The 25,571-nt window shown below is 47.8% G+C and overlaps 1 protein-coding gene across 1 annotated transcript in view; it reads right to left on the reverse strand.

The window, feature by feature from the left end:
- Positions 1–25,571, reverse strand: part of LOC114595437 (retinal guanylyl cyclase 2) — a 69,914-nt gene that overhangs the window by 10,019 nt on the left and 34,324 nt on the right. The window contains exons 8-16 of the mRNA XM_077926774.1: positions 25,070–25,201; positions 23,489–23,569; positions 21,588–21,764; positions 20,040–20,196; positions 17,620–17,769; positions 15,570–15,718; positions 13,409–13,572; positions 10,745–10,937; positions 10,212–10,386 (exon numbers count right to left, since the gene is read on the reverse strand). Coding sequence (XP_077782900.1) covers positions 10,212–10,386; positions 10,745–10,937; positions 13,409–13,572; positions 15,570–15,718; positions 17,620–17,769; positions 20,040–20,196; positions 21,588–21,764; positions 23,489–23,569; positions 25,070–25,201 — 1,378 coding nt within the window. The remainder of the gene's footprint in view (positions 1–10,211; positions 10,387–10,744; positions 10,938–13,408; positions 13,573–15,569; positions 15,719–17,619; positions 17,770–20,039; positions 20,197–21,587; positions 21,765–23,488; positions 23,570–25,069; positions 25,202–25,571) is intronic.

Here is a 25,571-nt window from a genome sequence, read left to right on the forward strand (position 1 = left end):
GGACGACAGAGGACGAGATGGTTGGATGGTGTTCTTGAAGCTACCAGCATGAATTTGATCAAACTGCGGGAGGCAGTGGAGGACAGACGTGCCTATCGTGCTCTGGTCCAGGGGGTCACGAAGAGTCGGACACGACTAAAAGACTAAAAAACAACAACATATATATATATATATATATATATATATATATATATATATATATATGAGAGAAATAAAACAAGAATCCATGGTTTGGAATAAAGAGCTGGATAAAAGAGGACTGTTCAATGTTGTAAACCGGCCTGTGATCTTCAGACAGAGGTTTTCCCCAGCCCTACCTAAAACACCAGGAATGGAACCTGGGACATTCTGAGCTCCTTGTTTGTTACATTTATAGACAACTCCCCCCCCCCAGTACTTTCCCCCCAATTATTATTGGAGCATAATGATAAGACGATTGTTTAATCTTTGATGGTTGGGTAATTTCAGAAGGGGCCGTGGCTGTGGGAGGAGAGTGGCTGTGAATTTCGTGAAGGCACCCTGCGCTTCTGAATTTTTGTCCCTATTTTGCTGTCTGTCACAAATCAGGCATGTCACCGGTTAAACGTTCTCAGCTGCTAAACACCGCAGCTCTTAAATGCTCTCCAATGCTCAACAGTGTCACACGCCAAACTGTCAGCTTTTGGATATCAACCCAGATTTCGTGGAATGTCAAATGCAGACACCAGCTGTCCAGAGTGTGTGTGAACATTCAAGCCGCCGTACAAATTTCCACCGCTGGCTGGAAGTCAGACTCAAAACTCTTTACAATTCCTGGCAAAGTCTCAGACCACCCAGCCTCCCCCCCTCCTTTGGGGGGGGGGGACTGGAGATCTGATTAACTAATCCACCAGACGAGCTGTGTTTTTCTGTCTGTTATCTTATCCCTGAGTGACAGCTTCATCCTTTCCAGAGGTAGTCCAGAAAACAGAAAATCCAAGACATTTGTCAGGGTTCCCTCCCCAACCCCATGTTGAGAAATACGGTGCTTATGAACACCCACACGACACACATGGCAGTCTGAAAATTATACTGCCATTATACATATCTATGGGGTGACCGCACTTGGGACACTGAACACAATTTTAGGGGTTGGCTAGCCCTCTGTCGTGGGTTGAGATTCCTGCATTGTAGGGGATTGGACTAGATGTCCCTTCCAACTCTATGATTCTAGGGAAACAGTGATCCAGGGGCTGGATCAACTCCCTTGTGAGGAAAGGTGGCGACATTTAGGGAAGCTTCATATCTTAAAAAGAACTTCATATCTTAAAAAGTCCTTCCTTTTGTCTGTCCTTAATCTTCCAACAGTGAGAGATTTTACTTTCTTGGGCTCCATGATCACTGCAGATGGTGACAGCAGCCAAGAAATTAAAAGACCCCTGCTTCTTGGGAGAAAAGCAATGACAAACCTAGACAGCATCTTAAAAAGCAGAGACATCATCTTGCCGACAAAGGTCCGTAGAGTTAAAGCTATGGTTTTCCCAGTAGTGATGTATGGAAGTGAGAGCTGGACCATAAAGAAGGCTGATCGCTGAAGAATGGATGCTTTTGAATTATGGTGCTGGAGGAGACTCTGGAGAGTCCCATGGACTGCAAGAAGATCAAACCTCTCCATTCTGAAGGAAATCAGCCCTGAGTGCTCACTGGAAGGACAGATCCTGAAGCTGAGGCCACCTCATGAGAAGAGAAGACTCCCTGGAGAAGACCCTGATGTTGGGAAAGATGGGGGGCACAAGGAGATGACACAGGACGAGATGGTTGGACAGTGTTCTTGAAGCTACCAGCATGAGTTTGACCAAACTGCGGGAGGCAGTGGAAGACAGGAGTGCCTGGCGTGCTCTGGTCCATGGGGTCAGGAAGAGTAGGACAGAACTAAATGACTAAACAACAACAATCTTCCAACATTCACCTTCACTGGAGTTCTAGTGTTATGAGATCGGAAGGAAGATTTTCTCTAATACACTTTCTCTATGGCACGTCAACTTTTAAACAAGCCATCAGCCCCTGCCCCACCCCTTGGTGCAGGAGTGTTCTCCCTTGTCCAGACAGCCTCCATCAGGCGACTCTTGAGAACAACAGGTTTCCAAGATGCAGCTCGGATGTCTAATTAGGACAGGTTTCTCCTCCACAGACTCGTCCTTGTTGTTTTTCCTCACCCCAACGGCTGCTTGCCAGAAGCGCTGGATAGGCTGATGAGGCATGTTAGCTAATCTTCTGCAATAACCATCGAGGATGCCAGGGGGAACCTACAAACTCAGAGCAGTGCTGGGTGGCTACAGGCCAAAGATTTCAAGGTCTTGACAAACAAACACCCATCTGGGCCCCTCTGCTTGGAAAAGAAACTCCTTCTCTTCCTCCTTCTTCTTCTCCCCTTTCTCTTCCTCCCTTCTCCTTCTCCTCCTCCTCTCCCTCTCCTTCTCCTTCTCCGATGGCCTGGGACTCGGACTCGGAACCAGAGGAGACTCAGTCTGCACCAGATCCTTTGCCTCAGGCATCATCTGAACCAAGTCTGGGGCCTGGTCCTGAAGAGTCCCAGTCTGCACAGGTTCCCCTGCATCAAACACCAGCTGGGCCGAGTCAGGGGCCTGAGCCTGCCCTGGCTCCAGATGCGGGGATGACCTCGTTGCCTTCAGCCGGGCCATCACTTACAGCTGCTCCACTACCGGCTTGGTCAGTGGAGGCTGAGGCGGCCCCTGGGTCTGGTAACCCACCGACGTCTCCCGAGCTGCAGAGACTCAGGTCTGAGAGAAGGAGAGACCTGAGTACTCGCAGGAGGAGTGCTCACCGTCGGGCGAGACAGGGAGGTGAGTCGCCAGGGGATCAGGACCGGCCATTACCCCGACAGAGATAAAAGGCTGTCGGACCCTGCCCCAGGTTGCGGGAGCAACGTTGCTGTTTGTTAGAACCTGCCTGAAATCCTGTACCTGTCCTTGCCTGGTTTCCTGCCTCGTGTCTTGCCTGCCTGCCTCCTCGTGGAACCCTTGGATTCGGGACCAGACCTGGACCGCGTCGCTCGGGTTACTCCCAGGCCCAGCACACCCTCTCCTTCTCCTTCCCCTCCCCTTCTCCTCTCCTCTCTCTCTCTCTCTCTCTCTCTCACACACACACACACACACACACGGCTTTCTCTCCATGTTTAGGTCCAGCCTGAATTACTTCTAAGTTAGCTCCTTTCATTGGCGAGATAAAGCCACAGCATGTCAGGAAGGAACATGGGGAGGCAAGCTCAGCTCACCCACCCAGGAAAAAACTCTGAATTGGAGAAATCTCGGTGGATCCAGTTCTGGCTGGTTAGGCCAGAGCCCAAAGAGGACAAGAACTCAGCAGCGCTGCACATCCTACAAACCAACAGCTTTTTGTCGTTGTTGCAGGTCCCACCTGAGCTTTGTCTCTGGCAGGAGTCTTCAATCTTTTCCCAATTTTTAATCTAAACATGCATTTGCAGATCCACTGTAAAAAAAACCCCTCTTTACCCTCAGATATTTGCATGGTGGTAGACATTGGCATAGCATGGGGGGGGGCGCGGCCCAGAGGGGCTGTTGCCCCAGGAGCAAAATTGGGGGGTGGGGGTGTGCAAAATTTCAAAAGAAAAATAAACTGCTTTGAGGGTTTTTTGAAAAAAAATACAACAGCAATCAAGCGGTGTAAAAATTTCATGAAATAAATAATAATAAAATAAGTGGCCGCTGCTGCTAGCCCCTCCCCAGCTTCTCTCTGCTGGGAAGACCCTTCCCCCATCACTATTGCCTAACCGGGGGCACAATATTTGCCTTGCCCGCCCGGGGCAACCTATGCTACACCACTGGTGGGAGAGTCACCTTAGATCGCGTCCTGACCCCATCCCCAAGGCCTTTAGGGAGGTGTTCTTCTATGCAACGGCCGCAGCTCGGACTTTGGTGGCCAAGGGGTGAAAGGAACAAGAAGCCCCGACAATAACGGACTGGCATTACAAGCTACAAGAATTTGCTGAAATGGCGCAGTTGACAAATACCCTGAGAGGCCATTCAGAACAAAAATTTATGGAAAAGTGGGATAGATATAAAACATATTGTCAGAACTGCCTCCAGGTCCCAGCTCACAGAGGACCAACGCTAGCCGGTAGTAATGTACAAAAGTCTTTATTGAAATACAGTTTCCATTTTCAAGCCGCAGCGCGCAGCTCTACGTCTAGAAGCTAGACCGGCGAAGCTCCATCTGAATCTCCACCCCCTGTACACCAGTTTAAGACTCTAACCTTACTCCACCTCTTCCGTCTCTCCTTTCTCCTCTGGGTCCTTCTACCCCCCGGGGTCCCTTCCTTCCTGGACTCTTCTGATGCTGACCCCCCTGACTGCTCTCCCTCCTTTCGGCGGGCTTTAGGACCTGGCTCCCTATCCGGGCTGCCAACTGCGCCGCCCTCTTGTACATTTGAACTTGGCGCGCGCGCCCAGTCTCCGACCTTCCTTTTGACCGTTTCCTCGCTCTCCGATGGAGGCGTGGCCAATCCTGACTCATGTCCTCCCGCTGGCGGTGAGCCGCCTGATCCCAATACCTGGGACTCCTCCCCCCTACTGCACTCTGGTGGAGAAGCTGGTCCTGATTTCCAACTGCTGCTCTCTGAGTCCCCTCTGGCCCCTTCTTCCTGGGGTGTCCCCCTAGGCAACCCCCTTGCTCTGACCATGGGAGCCCCTTTCTGTGAATCCTCCGATTCGCTGGAGAGACTCAGAGACCTCGGACCGCTGTCATCGCTAACATTTCCTTCGGATTGTGGGATTTGGAACTTAACAGGTTAAGTTTTTCCCATGATGCCACAACATTCTGACATCAGCTTTCGAAGCTGGGAGGAGCTGGGAGGAGTTACGTTCAGTTCTCTCTGTGTGTCTGAGAGAGAGAGACATGTTTGCAATGGCTGCCAGCAGTGATGGCTGAAATGTTTCAATAAAGAGCTGTAAATAGACGGAGCCGTCTGTGTATGCTTGCTTGAAGGAAGTAAGACTGTTTTACACTGCTGTGTTTCTACTCTGCTAAGCCGTGACCTGAAGGGAGCAACAGTGGCGCAGCTTTTGAAGAAGTGTGCCGGACCCGTTATAAACTGCTGATTGACGATCGTAAAGTAATCAGAGGTCACGGCTCATCGATCAAGCTCGGCAGATCGATTTCGCAACAGGTTATGGGGGGTCAGCCAACGCCCGTAAAACAGTCGCTGTGAGTTTCAGGAATGCTTTGAAGTAGGCGTTCTGAGGAACGGGAGCTGACTGGATGCCGGAGAGCAAAATGAGTAATTGCCTGCGTCTAAGAGGCAAAGAAGCTGCTGAGAGAGCTAAAAGCTAAGAGCAGCTGGAAAATCGTTTCTCCACGAAGAAGGGAGAGCCAGAGAAGCTGAAACTGATTGTAAGTAAGCTTGGGGCCCCTTGGGAGAACGGGAAAAGATGGCGGACGGCCATGTTTCATTCTCCGTGCCTTTTGAAAAATTGAACGGCAAGAATTGGGCGGAATGGAGTCGAAAGCTGAAGGCCTGGCTGGTAGCCAAGGGTCTGTGGGAGGCGGTCTTAGGGCCTCCACTGCCTCCACCAGCCGCCGGAGCTTCGGCTGCAGACATTGCAAATGCGCATGCCTCGCAGAGAAAAAATCAGAAAGCCCTGGGAGCTATAGTGCTCAGTTTGGAGGGCTCACAGTTGCCCCATGTGGAGGGTTTGGACACTGCGCATGAAGCTTATACTGCTTTGGAAAGAGTGCACCACAGGACCACGGCTGGTGCAAAAATCCACACCACCAGGCGTTTGTTTGAGATGAAGCTGCGTCCAGGTGGGGACATAAGACAGCATGTTACAGAGATGCTCTCTGTGTTTAATGAGCTGCGGCTGTTGCAGGTTAACTTCACAGATGAGCTGAAGGTTTATATTTTGCTCAGCTCTCTGGACAAAAGTTATGACAATCTATGTCTAACTTTGGAGTCTATGAGTCCGCAGGATTTGACTCTGGCGTACGTCACGGGACGCTTGACTGACGAACAGGAGAGACGCCTAAGGGAGGGCAAGTCTGGCGCAGGCAGCTCCACCGGAAGCAAGGGGGGGGCAGGCCAGATGAGAGCTCTGTTCAGGCTTTTTCCACTCGTCGGTGCTATACGTGTGGGTCCAACAGCCATTTCAAAAGAGACTGCCCACAAAGAGCGAGGGCAGCTGCACAGGAATGTTTCAAGGACACTTTTCATGGGAATCAGTCGGGTTTCCATGGTAACCAGTCTGGAAGAGGAGGCCAGCGTGGGAACGCAAGGGAAGGACGTGGTAAACAGCGTGAGGATTCTTATCAACTCGCAGCTAGTCTGGCTTTGTCTGGGGACAGCTCAACCAGCTGTGGGACAGGCTCAGAGCTTTGTTTTGTAATCGACTCTGCAGCAAATTGCAATTTGATTCCAGATACCCCTGCTGTCGAGATGTGGAATTGCAAGGCAATTCCGGCTGGGAAAACTGTACTTTTTGCAAATGGACAGAAAAAGAATGTAACTAATACTGGCAAAATGTATGTTTCTATTTTACAGGAGAAGTTGGACTTTTGTACCGTTCCTGGGATGCACCACTGTCTTTTATCTGTGCCTTATTTGTTGAAAAAGGGGTTTAAGGTTTGTTTCGAAGATGCTGTCTGCACAATCTCCAAAGGAGGGAGGATATTTGCCAAGGTTAAAAAGGGGCAAAATGATCTCTTTGTTCTTAAAACACCTCTGGAGGGTGAGGGGAAGGTTGGGAAAGCACAGGCTTTACGTGCAAAAATCAACAACCACGAGACATGTGCTCATGCGTGGCATACAAAAACAGCTCATGGTTCTCTAGAAGAACTGCAGGTGCTGCCTGAGGTTTCCAAAGGTTGTAAAATTACAGAATGTGGATATGCTGTAAGTTGTGAAACCTGCAGGCTGGCAAAGGTAAAAGGATGCAGTTATCCAAAAGTGAAGAGGGTAACCGCAAAACCTTTTGAACTGGTCCACATAGATTTGTGGGGTCCTGTAAGGGAAGCAAGTCTGGGAGGTGCAAGGTTTCTCCTGACGGTGCAGGATAATTTTACGCAGAACACTTGGACCCATGGTCTCAAATCCAAAGATGATGCAGCACAGCTGATCAAAGGATGGATTGAGGGGGTGGAACAAAGGTTTTCCACCAGAGTGCAAGCAGTCACCAGTGATAGAGGAGCTCAATTTACAGGGTCTGCTTTGCAGAAATTCTTTCACAAGAAAGGGATACGTCACACAGTGACTTCACCCAATCAGAGAGGGGTGGCAGAGCTGAGAAGTGAGGCTCTGGTTCAGGCTGCACAGGTGATGCTGGCAGATGCTGGGTTACCTCCAAGGTTTTGGCTGGAGGCAATCAAGTATGTGGGCTTCACCTGGAATCGTACCTACAATTCACTGGTAGGTGACACACCTTTTGGGTTGTTGCATGGCAGGAAACCCCAGATTCATTTTTTGCGAATGTTTGGTGCAAGTGCGTCTGTGCCGGTACCTACTGCTTTGCAGGGGCCAGATGGATCCAAGTTCCAGAAAATGATCTTCTGCGGGTATGAGCCAGCAGCACGTGCATGGAGGTTTGCATATCCATCAGGTGATCAGAGTAAGGTGCTGATCAGTAAACACGCTGAGTTCTATGAGCAGGATAAAAGGTCAAAAACTGCTGTCCAGCGTGATCTGCTCTCAGAATGTCTGTCTGATTCTGAGGAGGAAAGGGAAGCAGAGGCTGATCCCAGTGATGAGGACCAGGTCCAGGATCAGGGTTCAGAATCCGATGATGACGATCAGGTCACTGACCAAAGTCAGGAGCAAAGTCAGGAGCAGGATGAGGTTTCGGTAGCTTCTCCACAAGATGTTAAGAGAGCACCCAAAAGCGAGCCTAGTTCTCCTGTGAGTGTAATGGAGAGGATTCGAAAACGCTTTAAGTCAGAGGGGGAATCCCGTGATGCTGAGGACACACCTTCTGGTGGCGGTGAGTCAGAAGTAACATCTGAGTTTGTGCCTAGAAGGTCCAGTCGCACAACAAAGGGTGTTCCACCTGAAAGATATCAGGCCACAAGTGCGTGGATAGGTTTCGCACAGTGTGATTCTGAGAGTGTTGAAGGGGTTCAACAGGTGCCTGGGAAAAATGCTGGAAAGAGGCACAAGGCAAAGGGAAAGGTGTTGAACTCAAAAGGGTCTTGTCAGAATGTGCGGCAAAGGGGGGTGTGGGATTTGGAACTTAACAGGTTAAGTTTTTCCCATGATGCCACAACATTCTGACATCAGCTTTCGAAGCTGGGAGGAGCTGGGAGGAGTTACGTTCAGTTCTCTCTGTGTGTCTGAGAGAGAGAGACATGTTTGCAATGGCTGCCAGCAGTGATGGCTGAAATGTTTCAATAAAGAGCTGTAAATAGACGGAGCCGTCTGTGTATGCTTGCTTGAAGGAAGTAAGACTGTTTTACACTGCTGTGTTTCTACTCTGCTAAGCTGTGACCTGAAGGGAGCAACAGTGGCGCAGCTTTTGAAGAAGTGTGCCGGACCCGTTATAAACTGCTGATTAACGATCGTAAAGTAATCAGAGGTCACGGCTCATCGATCAAGCTCGGCAGATCGATTTCGCAACACGGATTCCTCCCCCTCGCTCTCTATTTCCTCCCTTTCCTGTGCCTCTGCTCCTGAGCCCCTGACACATATGTTCAAAAATACAGTAAAGGTTCGCTATCTATGCTAGCATTTGATTGACGTTGGAGAGAGACTGAGTTGAGAAATAAGACTAAGAGCACATATTGATATAGGAATGTATTAGATAATATGTAAAGAAATATACAATAATAAGAGTACATTCATTTGTAAAAAAAAGGAATATACAACGGGAAAGACAGGAAGTCTAGTGTTTTGATATGCATATGATTTTGGGGGAAATTTTGTTTTTGTCTTTTCTCGTTGTTCTTTTTTTTTTTGTTTCATTTTCTTTCTAGGTATATAAAATGTGTATATAATTTTTGTATACATGTTGGAAATTATATTATAGTAAGTCCTGTAATGTAATATGGCAATGTTTAACTATGAAATCTAAGAATGTTAACAAATAAATAAAATGCAAATTCAAAAATAAATAAATAGATCACGTCTTGACCCAGGAGCAGCTCCCGACTCAGAAGATGACCCTTAGGAAGCTCCCCTGTTAAAATTCCTCAGCATTCCCAGTTATTATGGAATGTCCAGGAACAGATACGGGAGACAACAGACAGTTGCACTAGAATCAGGGATCGGCAAACTTTTTCAGCAGGGGGCCGGTCCACTTTCCCTCAGACCTTGTGGGGGGTGGCCGGACTTTTTTTTTTTAATGAACGAATTCCCACAAATAACCCAGAGATGGATTTTAAGTAAAAGGACACAGCTTTCTATGCAAGAGCACCAAGCAAGCCCCACAAATAACCCAGAGATGGATTTTAAAAGGACACATTCTGCAGTGGTACCTCGGGTTAAGAACTTAATTCGTTCTGGAGGTCCGTTCTTAACCTGAAACTGTTTTTAACCTGAGGTACCACTTTAGCTAATGGGGCCTCCTGCTGCCGCCACGCAATTTCTGTTCTCACCCTGAAGCAAAGTTCTTAACCCGAGGTACTATTTCTGGGTGAGCGGAGTCTGTAACCTGAAGCATCTGTAACCTGAAGTGCCTGTAACCCCAGGTACCCCTGTACTCAAGTAAGCCATTCCCCCCCCAACTCTCCACTCCCTTCTCCACAGCACTCGACGAGCCATGGTGGCTGCCTACCTGTGTCTTGCAGGGGCTGGCGGTGGCGGCAGGACAATGAGCGGCGTGTGAAAGGGCTCTGGAGAGGGACCAGCAGCAACAAAGCCCGAAATGAGTCCGCTTACAATGGCGGCCACTCAAGCGCTAACGCTGCTGCTGTCACCAACAAAGCCCAGTGCCCTTCCTCTCTGCTCTAGACAGTGCAGGGAGAAGCCACGAGGAGGGAGGGAGGGAGGGAGGGCCGCTGAATGTGCACGCTGGCATAGCCCAAACGATCAGATCCCTGGCGATTCCCTGGCCCGTCCGCGGGCCAGATCCAGAAGGCAGCTGAGCCAGATCTGGTCCCCAGGCCTTAGTTTGCCTACCCATGCACTAGGTGGACCAAGAATCTGACTTCCTGTTTTCCCCAAGACTGACAATTCCACTTTTTTTTCACTATGAGCCCAGGTAAGACAGAGAGTGGGTTAACGCCATTACCTGAATGCAGCCCCATCCGTACCCTGATGGGCACATGGGGGAGGTGTTTCGCTCGAAACGACCCCACGGAGCTGAGGATGTCCAGGGACATGTTGGCGATCTCAGAGGCATGTCTGCGGCCGTTGCGTTTTGGAAGCCCCGAAGCCACCATATAGGCATCGCCGATGGTTTCCACCTGGAAATCAAAGAGTATTGCTTTTCCCCAAAGGGCAATTAGAACTGCAGATGGGTTGACTAAGAGCTGAAGGCTAAATGATGCTCACTTCTTGTGCGGGTTGTGGTGGAGCAGTAGGATCTGCGTCAAGCAAGGCTCATAGGCTACCAGGCCAGGTTCAAAGTTCTTGTGATGTTGCACAACCTGGGCCCAGGATACCTGAAGGACCACCCCCCTAGCCCTTATATCCTAGCCTATCGCTCATCTGGAGAAGTACTGTTGGCTCTTAAGACTCCACCTTCATCTGGACCCTTCTCTAGAACTTCATGTTTCCCTCACACACACATCCTCCTCCAAAGTAGGTGCTCCAAGCCCTCACCTTGTAGACATCATGATGGCCAATGATGGCATCAAACAGAGTGTAAAGGTCATTGAGAAGATCCACGATCTCGATGGGCTCGCTGAGGGCGGAGATGGTCGTGAAGCCAATGATGTCGCTGAAGTAGATGGTGACCTCGTCAAAATACTCAGGTTGAACGGTGGCGCCGGTTTTCAGCGTTTCCGCCACCGACCTGAAACGACACGAGGATGTCAACCTGAGCGACTGGAAGTGCAGAATCTTCTAAGGCTCAAGACATTGAGATGTCTTGGCAGGCTGTTTATGGATTATTTAATTATTGCATTTCTATTCGACCTCCACGACTCTGAATATCAGCAGCTGGGAACTGTAGGAGGGAAGAGCACTGTTGCATTCAGTTCTGATTGTAGGATACCCAAAGGCATCTGGTGAGACCAGGATGCTGGCCTAGACAGGCCATTGGCCTGGTCCAGCAGGCTCTAATTACCTTCTCATGTTCTCACAAGACCTGGATTCCAGACCCCTCACCATGCTGGCCACCCTCCTCTGGACATGTTTCAGTTTGCCAATGTCCTCCTTCAAATGTGGTGGACTGTGATGGCCTGGGACTTGGGCTTGGACTCGGAGCCAGAGGAGTCTCAGTCTGCACCAGATCCTTTGCCTCAGGCGGCATCTGAACCAAGTCTGGGGCCTGATTCTGAAGAGCCCCAGTCTGCACAGGTTCCCCTGCAACAAGCACCAGCTGGGCCGAGTCAGGGGCCTGAGCCTGCCCTGGCTCCAGATGCGGGGATTACCTCGTTGCCTTCAGCTGGGCCATCACTTACAGCTGCTCCACTACCGGTTGGGTCAGGGGAGGCTGAGGTGGCCTCTGGGTCTAGTAACCCACTGACGTCTCCCGAGCTGCAGAGACTGAGGTCTGAGAGAAGGAGAGACCCGAGTATTTGCAGGAGGAGTACTCTCCTTCAGGCAAGACAGGGAGGTGAGTCGCTGGGGGATCAGGACTGGATGCTACCCCGACAAAGATAAAAGGCTGTCGGACCCCGCCCCAGGTTGCGGGAGCAACGTTGCTGTTTGCTAGAACCTGCCTGAGACCCTGTGCCCGACCCTGCCTGGTTTCCTGCCTCGTGTCCTGCCTTGGCCCTGTCGGACTGACTCCTCACGGAACCCTTGGATTTGGGACTGGACCTGGACCGCATTGCTTGGGTTACCCCCGGGCCCAGCACATGGACAGAGCTGGACAAAATATTCCAGTGTCAGGGACGTGGCTGAATTGAATGCCTAGAAAGAGGCTGACTCTGGAGATGAAGGAATGCCAGTACAGAGGGAGCCAGAGTCTGACTATGGAGATCAGGAATTGCAGCCACAGACAGAGCAGGAGTGGGTTAGTTCGGGGCCCCCTTCACCGAGAGTTCCCAGACTCAGATAGAGCAGCAGACTCGGAAAGCTTGCAGGCAGAGGGAGGGGAGGAGATAGATGATATTGAGGGGGTTGCTATGCAACCAGGGAAGAGGCAACATTTGGATTGATCTTCGTTTAATAGTTGGGGGAGTTCACCCACCTTCTCCCTGAACCAGAAGAGCTAAAAGGGTTAAAATGCAACAGAAGTACAAGAGAGGAAGGACTGGACTTTGGCGCCCTTCGTGCTGTGAAAGGGGCGGAGACCCAGAGTGACCAACTCGTAGCAAAGAGCGGCAGGCTCGGAGCCACACTCTGGATATAAATGGTAAATAAACATGCCATAAGACTCATTAATTCTTATGGGGGCTTGCTTGCCTTCCTGAGATCATTACACCCAGCAGTGGCAGTCGGCTTTAAAATCTCAGCAGACCCCTGTGCAATGTTAAGATCCAGGCATATCTCACCTTCCATTCTACATTATTGTTACAGCACCCTCTTGGCTCAGTGCCCAGTGCGGACAAACCAGTTGTGCTCCCCTAAAGCCACCTGTGACTCCAGATCTGACTTGACCAATGCAGAAGATACAGAACTCTTCTGAATTTTTAAAATTAATTTTTCCAAAAAGTTTTTTAGACAAACAAACAAAAATCTCAACCTTATTTGTACCAATCTTAGTAACATTGTTAAGTGACTTCCTCATATCCCCCTGGTTGAATTTCAATGTATATCCTATTAACAGTTTTCCAAAACCAATATTCTTATAAAATTAACTTAATCACTTATCATCTTTCTTTCTTTCAAATTTGGCATTAAACATAATAATTCATCACATTACATAATTAAATCCTAAGCCTATCTGACAAGAAATACCAACAGTGGAAGATTGGCAGATGAAGATGATGGACTTTTCGGAGCTAGCCGACCTGACTGGAAGAGTCTGTGACCAGAAGAAGGAGGGTTACCAGGAGTAATGGAAGAAATTTAAAGACTATTATTTAAATAAATATTTGCAAGCTATTCCAATTAAGTTAATTTAACATATTTAATGTTAAATTAACTTAATTGGAATAGCTTGCCAATATCAGAAGATACAGAATTCTTGGAGGTCATTCCCATTCACGCAAGGTTGACGTGACAGAGTTAAAGCGGCAGTGACCAATATTTGTCACTCGCTTCTCTTCCTTCTCCCCAGTCTGCAGCAGCAGAAGCAGCACTTTTTCCCACTTGGAAGCGGCTTGGGGCAGAGCCTACATGCAGCAGGGTTATTGCCCTGACATTTCGACTTACAGGGGAAGCATCTGAGTCAGGAGTTTATCCGTCTTCTGCTTTTCCATCTCCAGCTCCTCCGTCCGCTCTCGGATCAAGTCTTCCAGGTTGCTGGAATACTGCTCCAGCATCCTCAGCATGGAGTCGATGATATTGGTCCGTCGGCCTTTATTGATGGATTTGAACTGGGGTTGGAGAATTAGAACAAGGTTCTTTGGTGCTCAGTTCTCCAGCTGACTCAGGAAAACTAAGCTGATTGGGTAAAGAATAAGTTGCGCACAAGAAAGAACAGATGGGTGGAAAGCATAAGGTTTTATCCAACGAAGTTAACGTATTTTTTGCTCTATAAGACTCACTTTTTCCCTCCTAAAAAGTAAGGGGAAATGTGTGTGCATCTTATGGAGTGAATGCAGGCTGCGCAGCTATCCCAGAAGCCAAAACAGCAAGAGGGATTGCTGCTTTCGCTGCGCAGCGATCCCTCTTGCTGTTCTGGCTTCTGGGATTCAAATCCCCCCCCCCTTGTTTTCCTCCTCCCAAAACTAGGTGCGTCTTACGGTCTGGTGCGTCTTATAGAGCGAAAAATACAGTATACCCAGAGCAGTCCTGTTGAAAATAATGGATCGAAGTTCATCATGTCCATTATTTTATCCATGCATTCATTCTTTATAAAAAATATTTATATACTGCTATTCGTTAAATATACCAGCGTGTTTTACAACAACTGCACATACAGTCATACCTCAGGTTGAACATGCTTCATGTTGAGCGCATTCGAGTTGTGCTCCGTGGCAACCCAGAAGTAACGGAGTGCGTTACTTTTGGGTTTTGCCGCTCACGCATGCGCAGATGCTCAAAATGACGTCACACGCATGCGCAGAAGCGGCGAGAAGTGATGTGCACATGCGCAGACATGCTGTCGCTAGTTACGTTTGCTTCTGGATGCGAATGGGGCTCTGGAACGGATCCCGTTCGCATCCTGAGGTACCACTGTACAGTAATACCTTGGTTCTCGAACTTAATCCGTTCTGGAAGTCCGTTTGACTCCTGGAACTGTTCGAAAACCAAGATGCAGCTTCCGATTGGCTGCAGGAGCTTCCTGCACTCAAACAGAAGCCACGTCGGACGTTCAGCTTCCGAAAACCATTCGCAAACCGGAACACTGACTTCCGGGTTTGCGGTGTTTGAGAGCCGATTTGTTCGGCAGCTAAGCCATTCGAGAACCAAGGTATTACTGTAGAACAAAAACCACCCCAAAATATTAAACTCAGAAATCAGCTATTATAGAAAGATGCATTCTTCTTATTATTATTAAAGATTTTCTTGTTTTACAGAAGTATATGTAATGTCTCTCCTATTTTTTCCATGTAACATTTTTACAAATCAGTTTCATTTGTTGAGACATTAGAAAGAAAAGGGGTGGGGGGGAGGGTGGGGGGGAGGGTGGCGATGTTTCTATTTTGCTTAATGTATGTAGGGTTTGGTGTCAGCGTTGCTCGTGCAGGTTCTCTGCTGTTCACTTGTGTTCCTTTGGTGGTGAGAGAGGTTGGGGTTGGCCTAGGGTGTGACTGTTCATTTGTGGTTGGCGGTGGTTTTCTTTGTTTTCATGTGTGAGTGGGGTGGGTGGGTGTTTTGGGTCAGGTTAGCCATATTGATTTGTATGCTGTTGGTGGATTAATGTCATTATCTTGTTGGGCTGTGTATGTGATAAAGGGGAGCCATACCGGGGTGAAGGCGTCTTCTTCTGTTTGTCCCTGTGTCAGTTTCAGTTTATTGGTTAGTTTTTCTAGTAAGGCTGTTTCCCATACTATTTGGTACCACTGGTCCATGCTTACTCCTGACAGGTCTCTCCAGTGTCTGGTTATGGTGTTTCTGGCTGCTGAACGTAGGTGGGTTATGAGTTCATTGTGGTGTAAATGGGCATTGTTGTCTTGGAAGATGTTTAGTAGGGCCAATTCTGGGGTGATGTCTAATACTTGCTTAGTTATTTTACATATTTCTCGTATGGCTGTTGTCCAGAATAGTTGGATTTTGGGGCACTCCCACCACATGTGGAGGTATGTGCCTGTGGAGGTGCACCCTCTCCAACATTTTGGTGAGGTTCCTGGGCGTATTAGCGCTAGTTTTCTTGAGAAAGATGCATTCTTAACTGCAAAAGCCTGATGGAATGGGAACAAGGAATGACCTCTTGAAAGATCTCGTCAAAGCTTGGCCTACGATCTGGTCTCTCACTCCAGCACTGTTTCATGAGCTGAATGCATTCCAGCGGGGCATTTTCAGGAGAAACACTTGGGCGATACAACGGCGGAGGCTTCTTCAGTTTGCGGATGATTTCTGGAGCAAGGAGAGGGTTTCACAATGACAGCATGCCCTAACCTGGTACCCCACCCCCCAGTCCCTTGGACTACATACTGGGGTTCTCTCACCAAAGAGTATTTGCCCCAGATCTAGATCTTCCTTCCTATATTATTTTTTCCTTGCCACCACCACCTTTAAAGTCACCCCATGTTGTCATAATGATGTAAAGTAATTGACAGGTGGGTGGCTCCACCCATCTGTCAGAGTCGACCCATGAGTGGTGGGGGCGCAAGGATCTGGTTGACTGGCCTGATCCAGTTCTGCACCCCTACCAATGAGCGCACCGCCTCATGTGAACAAAACAAAACTGTCTCTTTTGGATCAGTATTGTCATTGAAATTCTACTCAACATTGACCCGGAGCAGATTCCAATGTATTGTTAGCAGAGTAAAAACTTAAACATGTTACAGAATTCCCAAAAAGTACAGGTGAAACTCAAAAAATCTGAATATCGTGGAAAAGTTCATTGATTTCAGTAATTCAACTTAAAAGGTGAAACTAACATATGAGATCAACTCATGGCATGCAAAGCGAGATATGCTTCTACTTCGCAGAGGTCCAATCTTGCTCTATTTGCAATCCTTGTTTTGCTGATTTCATTGAATATTCTAATTTTCTGAGATGGTTAATTTGGGGTTTTTATCAGCTGTATGTCATGATCATCACAATTATAACAAAGAAAGGCTTGGCATATCTCACTTTGCATGTCATGAGTGTATCTCATATATTAGTTTCACCTTTTAAGTTGAATTACAGAAATCAAGAAACGTTCCCACGATATTCTAATTTTTCGAGTTTCACCTGTAGAACAAATCAAGGCTCGACATATCTCACTTTGCATGTCATGAGTCTATCTCATATATTAGTTTCACCTTTGAAGTTGAATTAGTGAAAGAAAGGAACTTTTCCACGATATTCTAATTTTTTGAGTTTCACCTGTAGACCAGAGGCGATTGATATTTCACCCAGCAGAGCTTTACTGCCACTGAAGGCAAATGAGCATAAGGGTCACAAATCAAATACATTCAGGATTGGCCCTGTCCATAAGAAATCCAGTTGCAGCAGACTTAACTTAAACTTACAATAACTTATAAGTCTAAACCTTAACACTAAGCGTACTATGTACAGAACACCACACCAGAAGGAAGAGAGATACAGTGGTGCTCCGCAAGACGAATGCCTCGCAAGATGAAAAACCCGCAAGACGAAAGGGTTTTCCGTCGCGGAGGCGCTTCGCAAGACGAATTTCCCTATGGGCTTGCTTCGCAAGACGAAAACGTCTTGCGAGTCTCGCCATTCCCTCCCGCTTTTTCCCCCTTTTTCAAAGCCGCTAAGCCGTTAATAGCCTTTTAACAGCTTAGCCGCTAAGCCCGCTAAGCCGCTAATAGCGCTAAATCGCTAATAGCGCTAATCCGCTTAGCCACTAATGGGGTTGCTTCGCAAGACGAAAAAACCGCTAGACGAAAAGAATCGCGGAACGGATTCTTTTCGTCTTGCGAGGCACCACTGTACAAAGAGAAAGAGTGAAACGCAGACTCCTTCTGGCCCTACTTTTATAGTCAGCATCACCTTAACAGAAGAGATAAGAGAACCAGTTTAAAGCAGCTGTACTCAGCTTCTCGGAAGGAATAACCCAAACATCAGGAACCTCCTGCTTGTTTCTTTCACAGAGAGAAGCTCCCAGAACTCTCTTGACTTAAGTAGAATAGGAAAGATCTCTACACATCTGATCAATACTTTCTGCACTAAGAAATGCAGACTGACAAGTACTGTATCTAGCCTAGTCTTCAACACTGGCCGGCCAAATCAGAGTGTGATTGTGTCTATTTTGCTGTACACATTCAAATACCGGGGCTGGAGGGGCAGATCGTGCTCACCTTCAGCTGACATTTCAGACATGCAGTATGGGGGCCCCCGAAGAACAACTTCTTGCAGGATAATAGCAAAACTATAGACGTCTCCTTTTACGGTGCCTTTCGGGGACGTCGCTGGATTTCTCAATATCTCGGGAGCTGTCCAGAGCAATTCTGGGAGGAAAAAGATCAATTTATCCAGAATCAACTTGATCCCCTCCCCCTCTTTCCTCTTTCCTTTCTCCTTCTGTGATGGAACTCCTATTTGGGGACTTCCCTGGCTTTTTTCTGGCCCACGTAGGACCAGTCCAGATAGTTAGCCTTGGTGAAGATGTGACGTTTTCATCCCCCAAAAGTTTTTGATTTGGGTTTCTACTGAAATGTGGCTGCATTTTAATGTTGCATTTTAATCTTGTTGTTAAGTTGTATTTTAATCAATTGTTTTTATACCTGGTGTTAGCTGCCCTGAGCCCAGTATTGGCTGGGGAAGGCGGGGTATAAATAAAATTTATTATTATTATTATTATTATTATTATTATTATTATTATTATTGTTATTATTGTTATTATTGTTATTATTGTTGTTGTTATTATTATTGCTTGCAGGAAGGACCACTGTGTTAGACTGCAAGTAGTGAAGTCTCTTGGCACCATTAGAGACTAAGTCCCTATCTGTACTGAAGAATTTCATTAGGTTTTTACCCCCCCCCCCAAATGTTTACTGTCATGGCTTCCTTAAAGAATCTGAGGGACTGAGTTCTTTTAGGTGAACTCAGAGCTGTTAACAACACAGAAACAGAAAATTGCCAAGCAACATGACACATTACAGTACAGTGGTGCCCCGCAAGACGAATGCCTCGCAAGACGAAAAACCCACTAGACGAAAGGGTTTTCCGTTTTTGAGTTGCTTCGCAAGACGATTTTCCCTATGGGCTTGCTTCGCAAGACGAAAACGTCTTGCGAGTCTTGCGATTTTTTTCCGCTTTCCCCCCCTTTTTCTAAGCCGCTAAGCCGCTAAGCCTTTAATAGCCGCTAAGCCGCTAATAGCGCTAATCGGCTAATAGGGTTGCTTCACAAGACGAAAAAACCGCTAGACGAAGAGACTCGCGGAACGGATTGTTTTCGTCTTGCGAGGCACCACTGTACTTGAATAAGCAGTTAGATCAGTGGTTCTAAAAAATAATAATTCTCACCACACCCTTTGAGAACCACTGAGTTAGATGAATGAATCAGTAGTCTGATCTTTGGCTCAGCCTCTCCCAAAGGCCTCCCTAACTAGCCATACAGTGATGGGTCCCTGCAGGCCTCTCTAGGTAGGGAAAGTCAGACTGTCTGTGCCACCACCGAAAAGGCCCTTGGTTCCTTGTGCTGAACCTCAGCTGACGGGGAGGCCTGACCCCAGAGGTCTAAGAGAGCCTGTGGAAGGGGACCCAGAAGAGAAAGCAATCCTTTAATGTTCCAGATCCTAAGCGAAATCAGGGCTGGGTGACGTGGCCCTTTGGACCTCTCCTTCTGGCCCTTGATAGTGTCACCAGACCACGACTTCTCACCTCAGCCTACATCCATCACCGGCTTTGCTTCACACTCACCTTGAGTGTTTTTGCCTTGACTTCAATATGTCACTGAACTCTGAAAAAATGCCCTTGTTGCCTGGGTGCAGGACAAAGAGGAGTGTGTTTGTAGAAATCAGCCGATGACATTTATATTCCTTGCTCCACCAATTTGTGCCTCTGGCCCCACCTTTCACTTGTGTGTGGCCCTTGGAAGGCTGTTCAGAAGAGGATGTCGCCCCCTGGCTAAAAAAGGGTTCTGTGCCCTTGATTTTGAGCTATTAAGGGGAAAACGAACACCTTGAATTGAGCCTGAAAATCAGTGGGTAAGAAGTGCAATGGTGCTGGTCCCATGGACTGCAAGAAAATCAAACCTATCCATTCTGAAGGAAATCAGCCCTGAGTGCTCACTGGTAGGACAGAACCTGAAGCTGAGGCTCCGATACTTTGGCCACCTCATGAGAAGAGAAGACTCCCTGGAAAAGACCCTGATGTTGGGAAAGATGGAGGGCACAAGGAGAAGGGGACGACAGAGGAGGAGATGGTTGGATAGTGTTCTTGAAGCTACCAGCATGAGTTTGACCAAACTGCGGGAGGCAGTGGAAGATAGGAGTGCCTGGCGTGCTCTGGTCCAGGGGGTCACGAACTGTCGGACACGACTGAACGACTAAACAACAACAAGAAGAAGAAGTGCAATGCAATGCAGATAGAACTACTTTAGGGTTTCCTGCTTGGCAGGGGGTTGGACTTGATGGCCCTTGTGGTCTCTTCCAACTCTATGATTCTATGATTCTAGGGTTATGGCTGGGCAGCATCATTTTGCATCAGCTGAGGTCTCTGGACCCTTTCCGAGGTCAAAACCACAAACATACAGAGCATGACAGTTACTTCTTACCTTCTGCAGGGGGCTGAACACCTAAGTCACTCAGTGCTTCCAGGAGCTCACTGTAGCTGTAGTCAGTGATCTTCAACATAAACCGCCCGTCCACAACGCAGTTGCGAGACTTGAGACGTCCGTGGGGGATCTCCTGATGGTGCAAATATTTCATTCCCTGAAAAGGAAAGGGATCAAATGCTTCAGTCTGGGCATCGCCATACCTGAGGAACATAAAGGTAAAGGTAAAGGTACCCCTGCCCGTACGGGCCAGTCGTGACCGACTCTAGGGTTGTGCGCCCATCTCACTTAAGAGGCCGGGAGCCAGTGCTGTCCGGAGACACTTCCGGGTCACGTGGCCAGCGTGACGAAGCTGCTCTGGCGAGCCTGCACCAGTGCAGCACACGGAAACGCTGTTTACCTTCCTGCTATAAAGCGGTACCTATTTATCTACTTGCACTTTTAAGGGTGCTTTCGAACTGCTAGGTGGGCAGGAGCTGGGACCAAACGACGGGAGCGCACCCCTCTGCGGGGATTCGAACCGCCGGCCATATGATAGGCAAGTCCTAGGCACAGCGCCACTCGCGTCCCTCTAGCTGAGGAACATAAACCCCAGTTAAAGACCTGCCCGGTCCAGCATTCTCTGCCGGCGAGATTCAGGGCTCAATAGTGAAGGCTGGTGACTGTAATTCCATTGTGTTTAGCTTGTGGTTTCCTTTTTTGCTGTTTGGGCTAATCTCTCGAGACAGAGCTACCCTCCCTGCCATGGTTAACCTCCTTGAAATTGCCCTGGTGTGATCAAGACAGGGCTTTGGGGCAGTTGTCTAGGGTCTCAGTCTTGGCAGGCCATCAGTGATTCATCCTTGGCCATCTCCCACTGTTGGAGATCAGAGCTATGTGTGCCACAGTCCTCTGAGACACCCCCTAAATTAGCCTGCAGTTCATCCGTCCCCACGATGCATAGCAGGGTGTTCTTCCATTGACAGAGCTGAAGTGTGATTCAACTAGCACTCATGACCTTTGGATACAAAGGCTTTTATCCAAAATTAGTCATACTTGGAGGGACCCACTGAAATGAGTGGACATGAATAACTTAGGTCCATTCATTCCAATGGGCCACAGTTAATTAACCCAGTGCACTAGCGGAAACCAGAGCAAGAATTTCCACTAGTGCAATGGGGCTTTCCCTATTTCTCTACACACCTGTGCCCCCTGTGCCTCTCCCAGATCCACGCTGGAGGGGCAGAGGAACCCTCAGAATAGTGTGCAAGGAAGGGAAAGGGGGATGGAACAATTACCGAAGCCTGACGTTGGATTCCACTGAAAGCATCTACTAAAAGCAGGACTTAGTTGGATAAAACTCAAAATGTCTTGCGTTGGCTCTGCATAAAGGACCTTTTTAATTCTTCCAAGGATCTGGCCAGAACCCAAGGCTCATTTTCAGAGCTGAGGACAATATGACAGCAAAGATTCTCTCCCTTTGTATGACCCATTGTGTTCAATTTTGCATTTTTGATAGAACAGCCTTTCACCCTTCCTTTTCACCCCCAGAATAAGAAGAGAACTTACTTTAATTAAGTCCATCAGAAGAGATGATTTGAACATCCAGTCCAGCTTTATGTTTGTGTTTTGCAGCAAATCCTCTAGGCTCCCTCTGGAGCAAAACTCCATCACGATGGCAGAGAGACCCCCATCAGATAAAAGGCCTAAAAATGGGTTCACATTTTCATGGCGTACATCCTTCATCTGGGGACACAAGGAGCAAATTGCAAGAGAGATTGGGGATCTCTGACTTTCTTTTCTTTGATACTCAGGTTGTGATGCCCACAAGCAAAATAAATGTATCATCATGTCAGATATGAAGACTGCAAGGATGCAGAATGCAGGTTGCTCCACAATTATTCTGCAAAGTTTTAGGGGCACTTCTGCATGCAATATTTATTTTGTTGTTTCTTCCACTTGCTTCCCACCTTCCCATTTCAGAGAATCAGCAATGCATAATGCAACTGAACCAAAACAACACAAAATAACAATGCAATCATCCGACAGAAAATTGAAAGTTATTCCCACTGTCTGCTGATGGCAAATGATAAACTTGAGTGGTCACGGCACAGATTAAAGGCTGGCTACCCTCTTTGCTGCTCTCAGTAGACCAGGTCAAGTGGCTGCAGCATGGACCTCCTCTAAGACCCATCTCTATAGCTAATTGTGAATTCAAAGATGGGCTTGGGTAATGTTTTGGAGCTGTTAAATTGGGCAGAGAGATAAAAATAAAGTAAATAAGATGCTGGGTTTGCCCCATTGAAAGTGTTCACTGCAAATTAACCTGCAGCTTCTGAAAATGTCATTGCATCTTAAAAAGCAGAGCCATCACCTTGCCAACAAAGATCCGTACAGTTAAAGCTATGGTTTTCCCAGTAGTGATGTATGGAAGTGAGAGCTGGACCATAAAGAAGGCTGATAGCCAAAGAATGGATGCTTTTGAATTCTGGTGCTGGAGGAGACTCTTGAGAGTCCCATGGACTGCAAGAAGACCAAACCTCTCCATTCTGAAGGAAATCAGCCCTGAGTGCTCACTGGAAGGACAGATCCTGAAGCTGAGGCTCCAATACTTTGGCCACCTCATGACAAGAGAGGACTCCCTGGAAAAGACCCTGATGTTGGGAAAGATGGAGGGCACAAGGAGAAGGGGACGACAGAGGACGAGATGGTTGGACAGTGTTTTCAAAGCTACCAGCATGAGTTTGACCAAACTGCAGGAGGCAGTGGAAGACAGGAGCGCCTGGCGTGCTCTGATCCATGGGGTCATGAAGAGTTGGGCATGACTAAACGACTAAACAACAACATTATGTGTGGGAGTTCTTATTTCAGTTTATTGGAATGAGCTCTCCCTAGCCATTGGCTCAGCTGAAGCCATGTTGTGGGATGTTTATGGAAATTCTGCTGTTTTGAGGTGGTTAAAACTCAGTTCCATAAAGTATAGGGATAGAGGGTATGGTGTTCTTTTAGTGAGAAAGTGCACACAAGAGGATGAAGGACATGCAGGCCTTCTCCATGAATACACCTGCTGCCCCTGCAACACACACACACACACACACACACACACACACCACCATCCATGCATTGGTTCCATGTGGCAAAGAGCTCAGAGTTTTCCCATGTGTTTGGGCTAGAGGAGCTCTAAGCATGGATACCAGAATGCACATAGAGGTGTTTTGCACACTGGCTGAATGCACAGACTGGGTGGAAGTGTTTCCACTGTGAGCAGCAGGGGCAGGGCGGGCATAGACATGGCATTCATCGTTATTGGGAGTGGGACTAATCCCGTGACCCCTCCTTTTGCATTTTTCTCAAAGCATTGAGGTAAAGTGTTATATGAACCTCCTTAAGAGCAGCCACAGAAGAGACACAGAAAATATGCATTTCTGTGTATACATGTGAGTCACCATTTGCTCAATAACAATCCCTACCTGGCTTAACAAGCTGGCAGTCCTCTGTCTCAGGTCACTGGTTGCTCCAGATTCCAGTTTCTTCAGCCATACCCAGTCGCCCTGGCCAGAAAAGGTATCAGTAAATGATTAAGAAAGGCCCTAGGCTAATTCTAGAATTGAAACACAAGTAATCACCCCTTTGTGATGTTTACAAAACATCACAATTCAGATTCACACGTTGCATGTTTCCAGATTTCACAAATTTCAAATGGTTAGGGGCTGATTTGAAAATAGGGGGTTGTTGCTTGACAATATATCAGAATCAAAATTGTTTTTCAGATATTGTGGTGGAATGTCTGAAGGAGTGTTCGTTTTGGATCCTTGACTAGCTAGAATGATTGATGAGGAGAAGAAGAAGAAGAAGAAGAAGAAGAAGAAGAAGAAGAAGAAGAAGAAGAAGAAGAAGGTGTTGTTTGGATTTGATATCCCGCTTTATCACTACCCTAAGTGGCTCACAATCTCCTTTCCCTTCCTCCCCCACAACAAACACTTTGTGAGTTGAGTGAGGCTGAGAGACTTCAGAGAAGTGTGACTAGCCCAAGGTCACCCAGCAGCTGCATGTGGAGGAGCGGGGAATCGAACCCGGTTCACCAGATTACGAGTCCACCACTCTTAACCACTACACCACACTGGCTCAGCAAATAGCCAATTCACAGAATCATAGAACTGCAGAGTTGGAAGGGACCCCTAGGATCATCTAGTCCAACCCCCTTGTGATGCAGGAAACTCAACTAAAGCACCCATGACGGATGGCCTTCCAAAACTAAAAAAAGTCCCTGCAGAGAAGATCTCCCACCCCTTCCCTTTGCTTCCCTTCACCTAAACATCGTTTCCCTTCATAATCTCCCCTTCCCCCTAGGATGGGTGTAACCTTTCACTTGCTACCCAGCAACCAGGCAGCGTCTACAAACAGGCTGCAAGTATTCACTGGGAAAGATGTCGTGACCAGTATGCGGTTCCTGATTCTGGGATCACATGATTCCTGCATTGCGGGAGGGGGGGGGTGTTTGAACTGGATGACCCTCGTGGTCCCTTCTAACCCTACAATTCCACGATTCTATTCCTCACCAGGCATAATTTTATTCCCATTGTTCTTTCGCCATTTGGAGGTACTAATGCATTGCTAGGGTCAGAAGATCAAACACATCCATTCTTAAGGAAATCAGGCCTGAGTGCTCACTGGAAGGACAGATCCTGAAGCTGAGGCTCCAGTACTTTGGCCACCTCATGAGAAGAGAAGACTCCCTGGAGAAGACACTGATGTTGGGAAAGATGGAGGGCACAAGGAGAAGGGGACGACAGAGGGCGAGATGGTTGGATAGTGTTTTCGAGGTTACCAGCATGAGTTTGACCAAACTGCAGGAAGTAGTGGAGGACAGAGGTGCCTGACGTGCTCTGGTCCATGGGGTCACAAAGAGTCGGACACGACTAAACGACTAAACAACAAAGGGTCATTCTATGTCATTTAAAAAATATGTCTTAACAGCATCGCTTGGGGATCCTGACATACCCACCCCCTTAAAATCCAAGAACGGCTAGATTTAATCAGTGTTCCACTACCTTGTATATTGCCACATTGGAGGATTCGTATGTCACAGTTGTGCTTTTCACCGACAAAGAATGTGTGGCAGATCTCAGGCTTCGAACTTCCAAGTTGCTCTTAGAATCGCTCAGGCTATCCACCACCAGTCTCTGTGAGTAGGAAACACAGCCAGGGATGAATCAAGGAGCACGTCCTACTGATCTAGGCTGAACATCTCGTTCAGATTCAGTGTTGACACAATGGCAAGCCAGATGGCTAGTCAACGTTTCTCCCACCTCAAAGTGTCATGAACGTTTCTCCCACCTCAAAGTGCAAAAAAAGCTAAAAGATAAAGGACCCCTGGACAGTTAAGTCCAGTCAAAGGCGACTATGGGGTTGCAGCGCTTATCTCGCTTTCAGGTCGAGGGAGCCGGCGTTTGTCCACAGACAGGTTTCTAGGTGATGTGGCCAGCATGACTAAACTGCTTCTGGCAGAACGGTACACTGTGATGGAAACCAGAGCGCACGGAAATGCCGTTT

Source organism: Podarcis muralis, chromosome 4, assembly GCF_964188315.1.
Source record: "Podarcis muralis chromosome 4, rPodMur119.hap1.1, whole genome shotgun sequence".
NCBI classification, from domain to species: Eukaryota; Metazoa; Chordata; class Lepidosauria; order Squamata; family Lacertidae; genus Podarcis; species Podarcis muralis.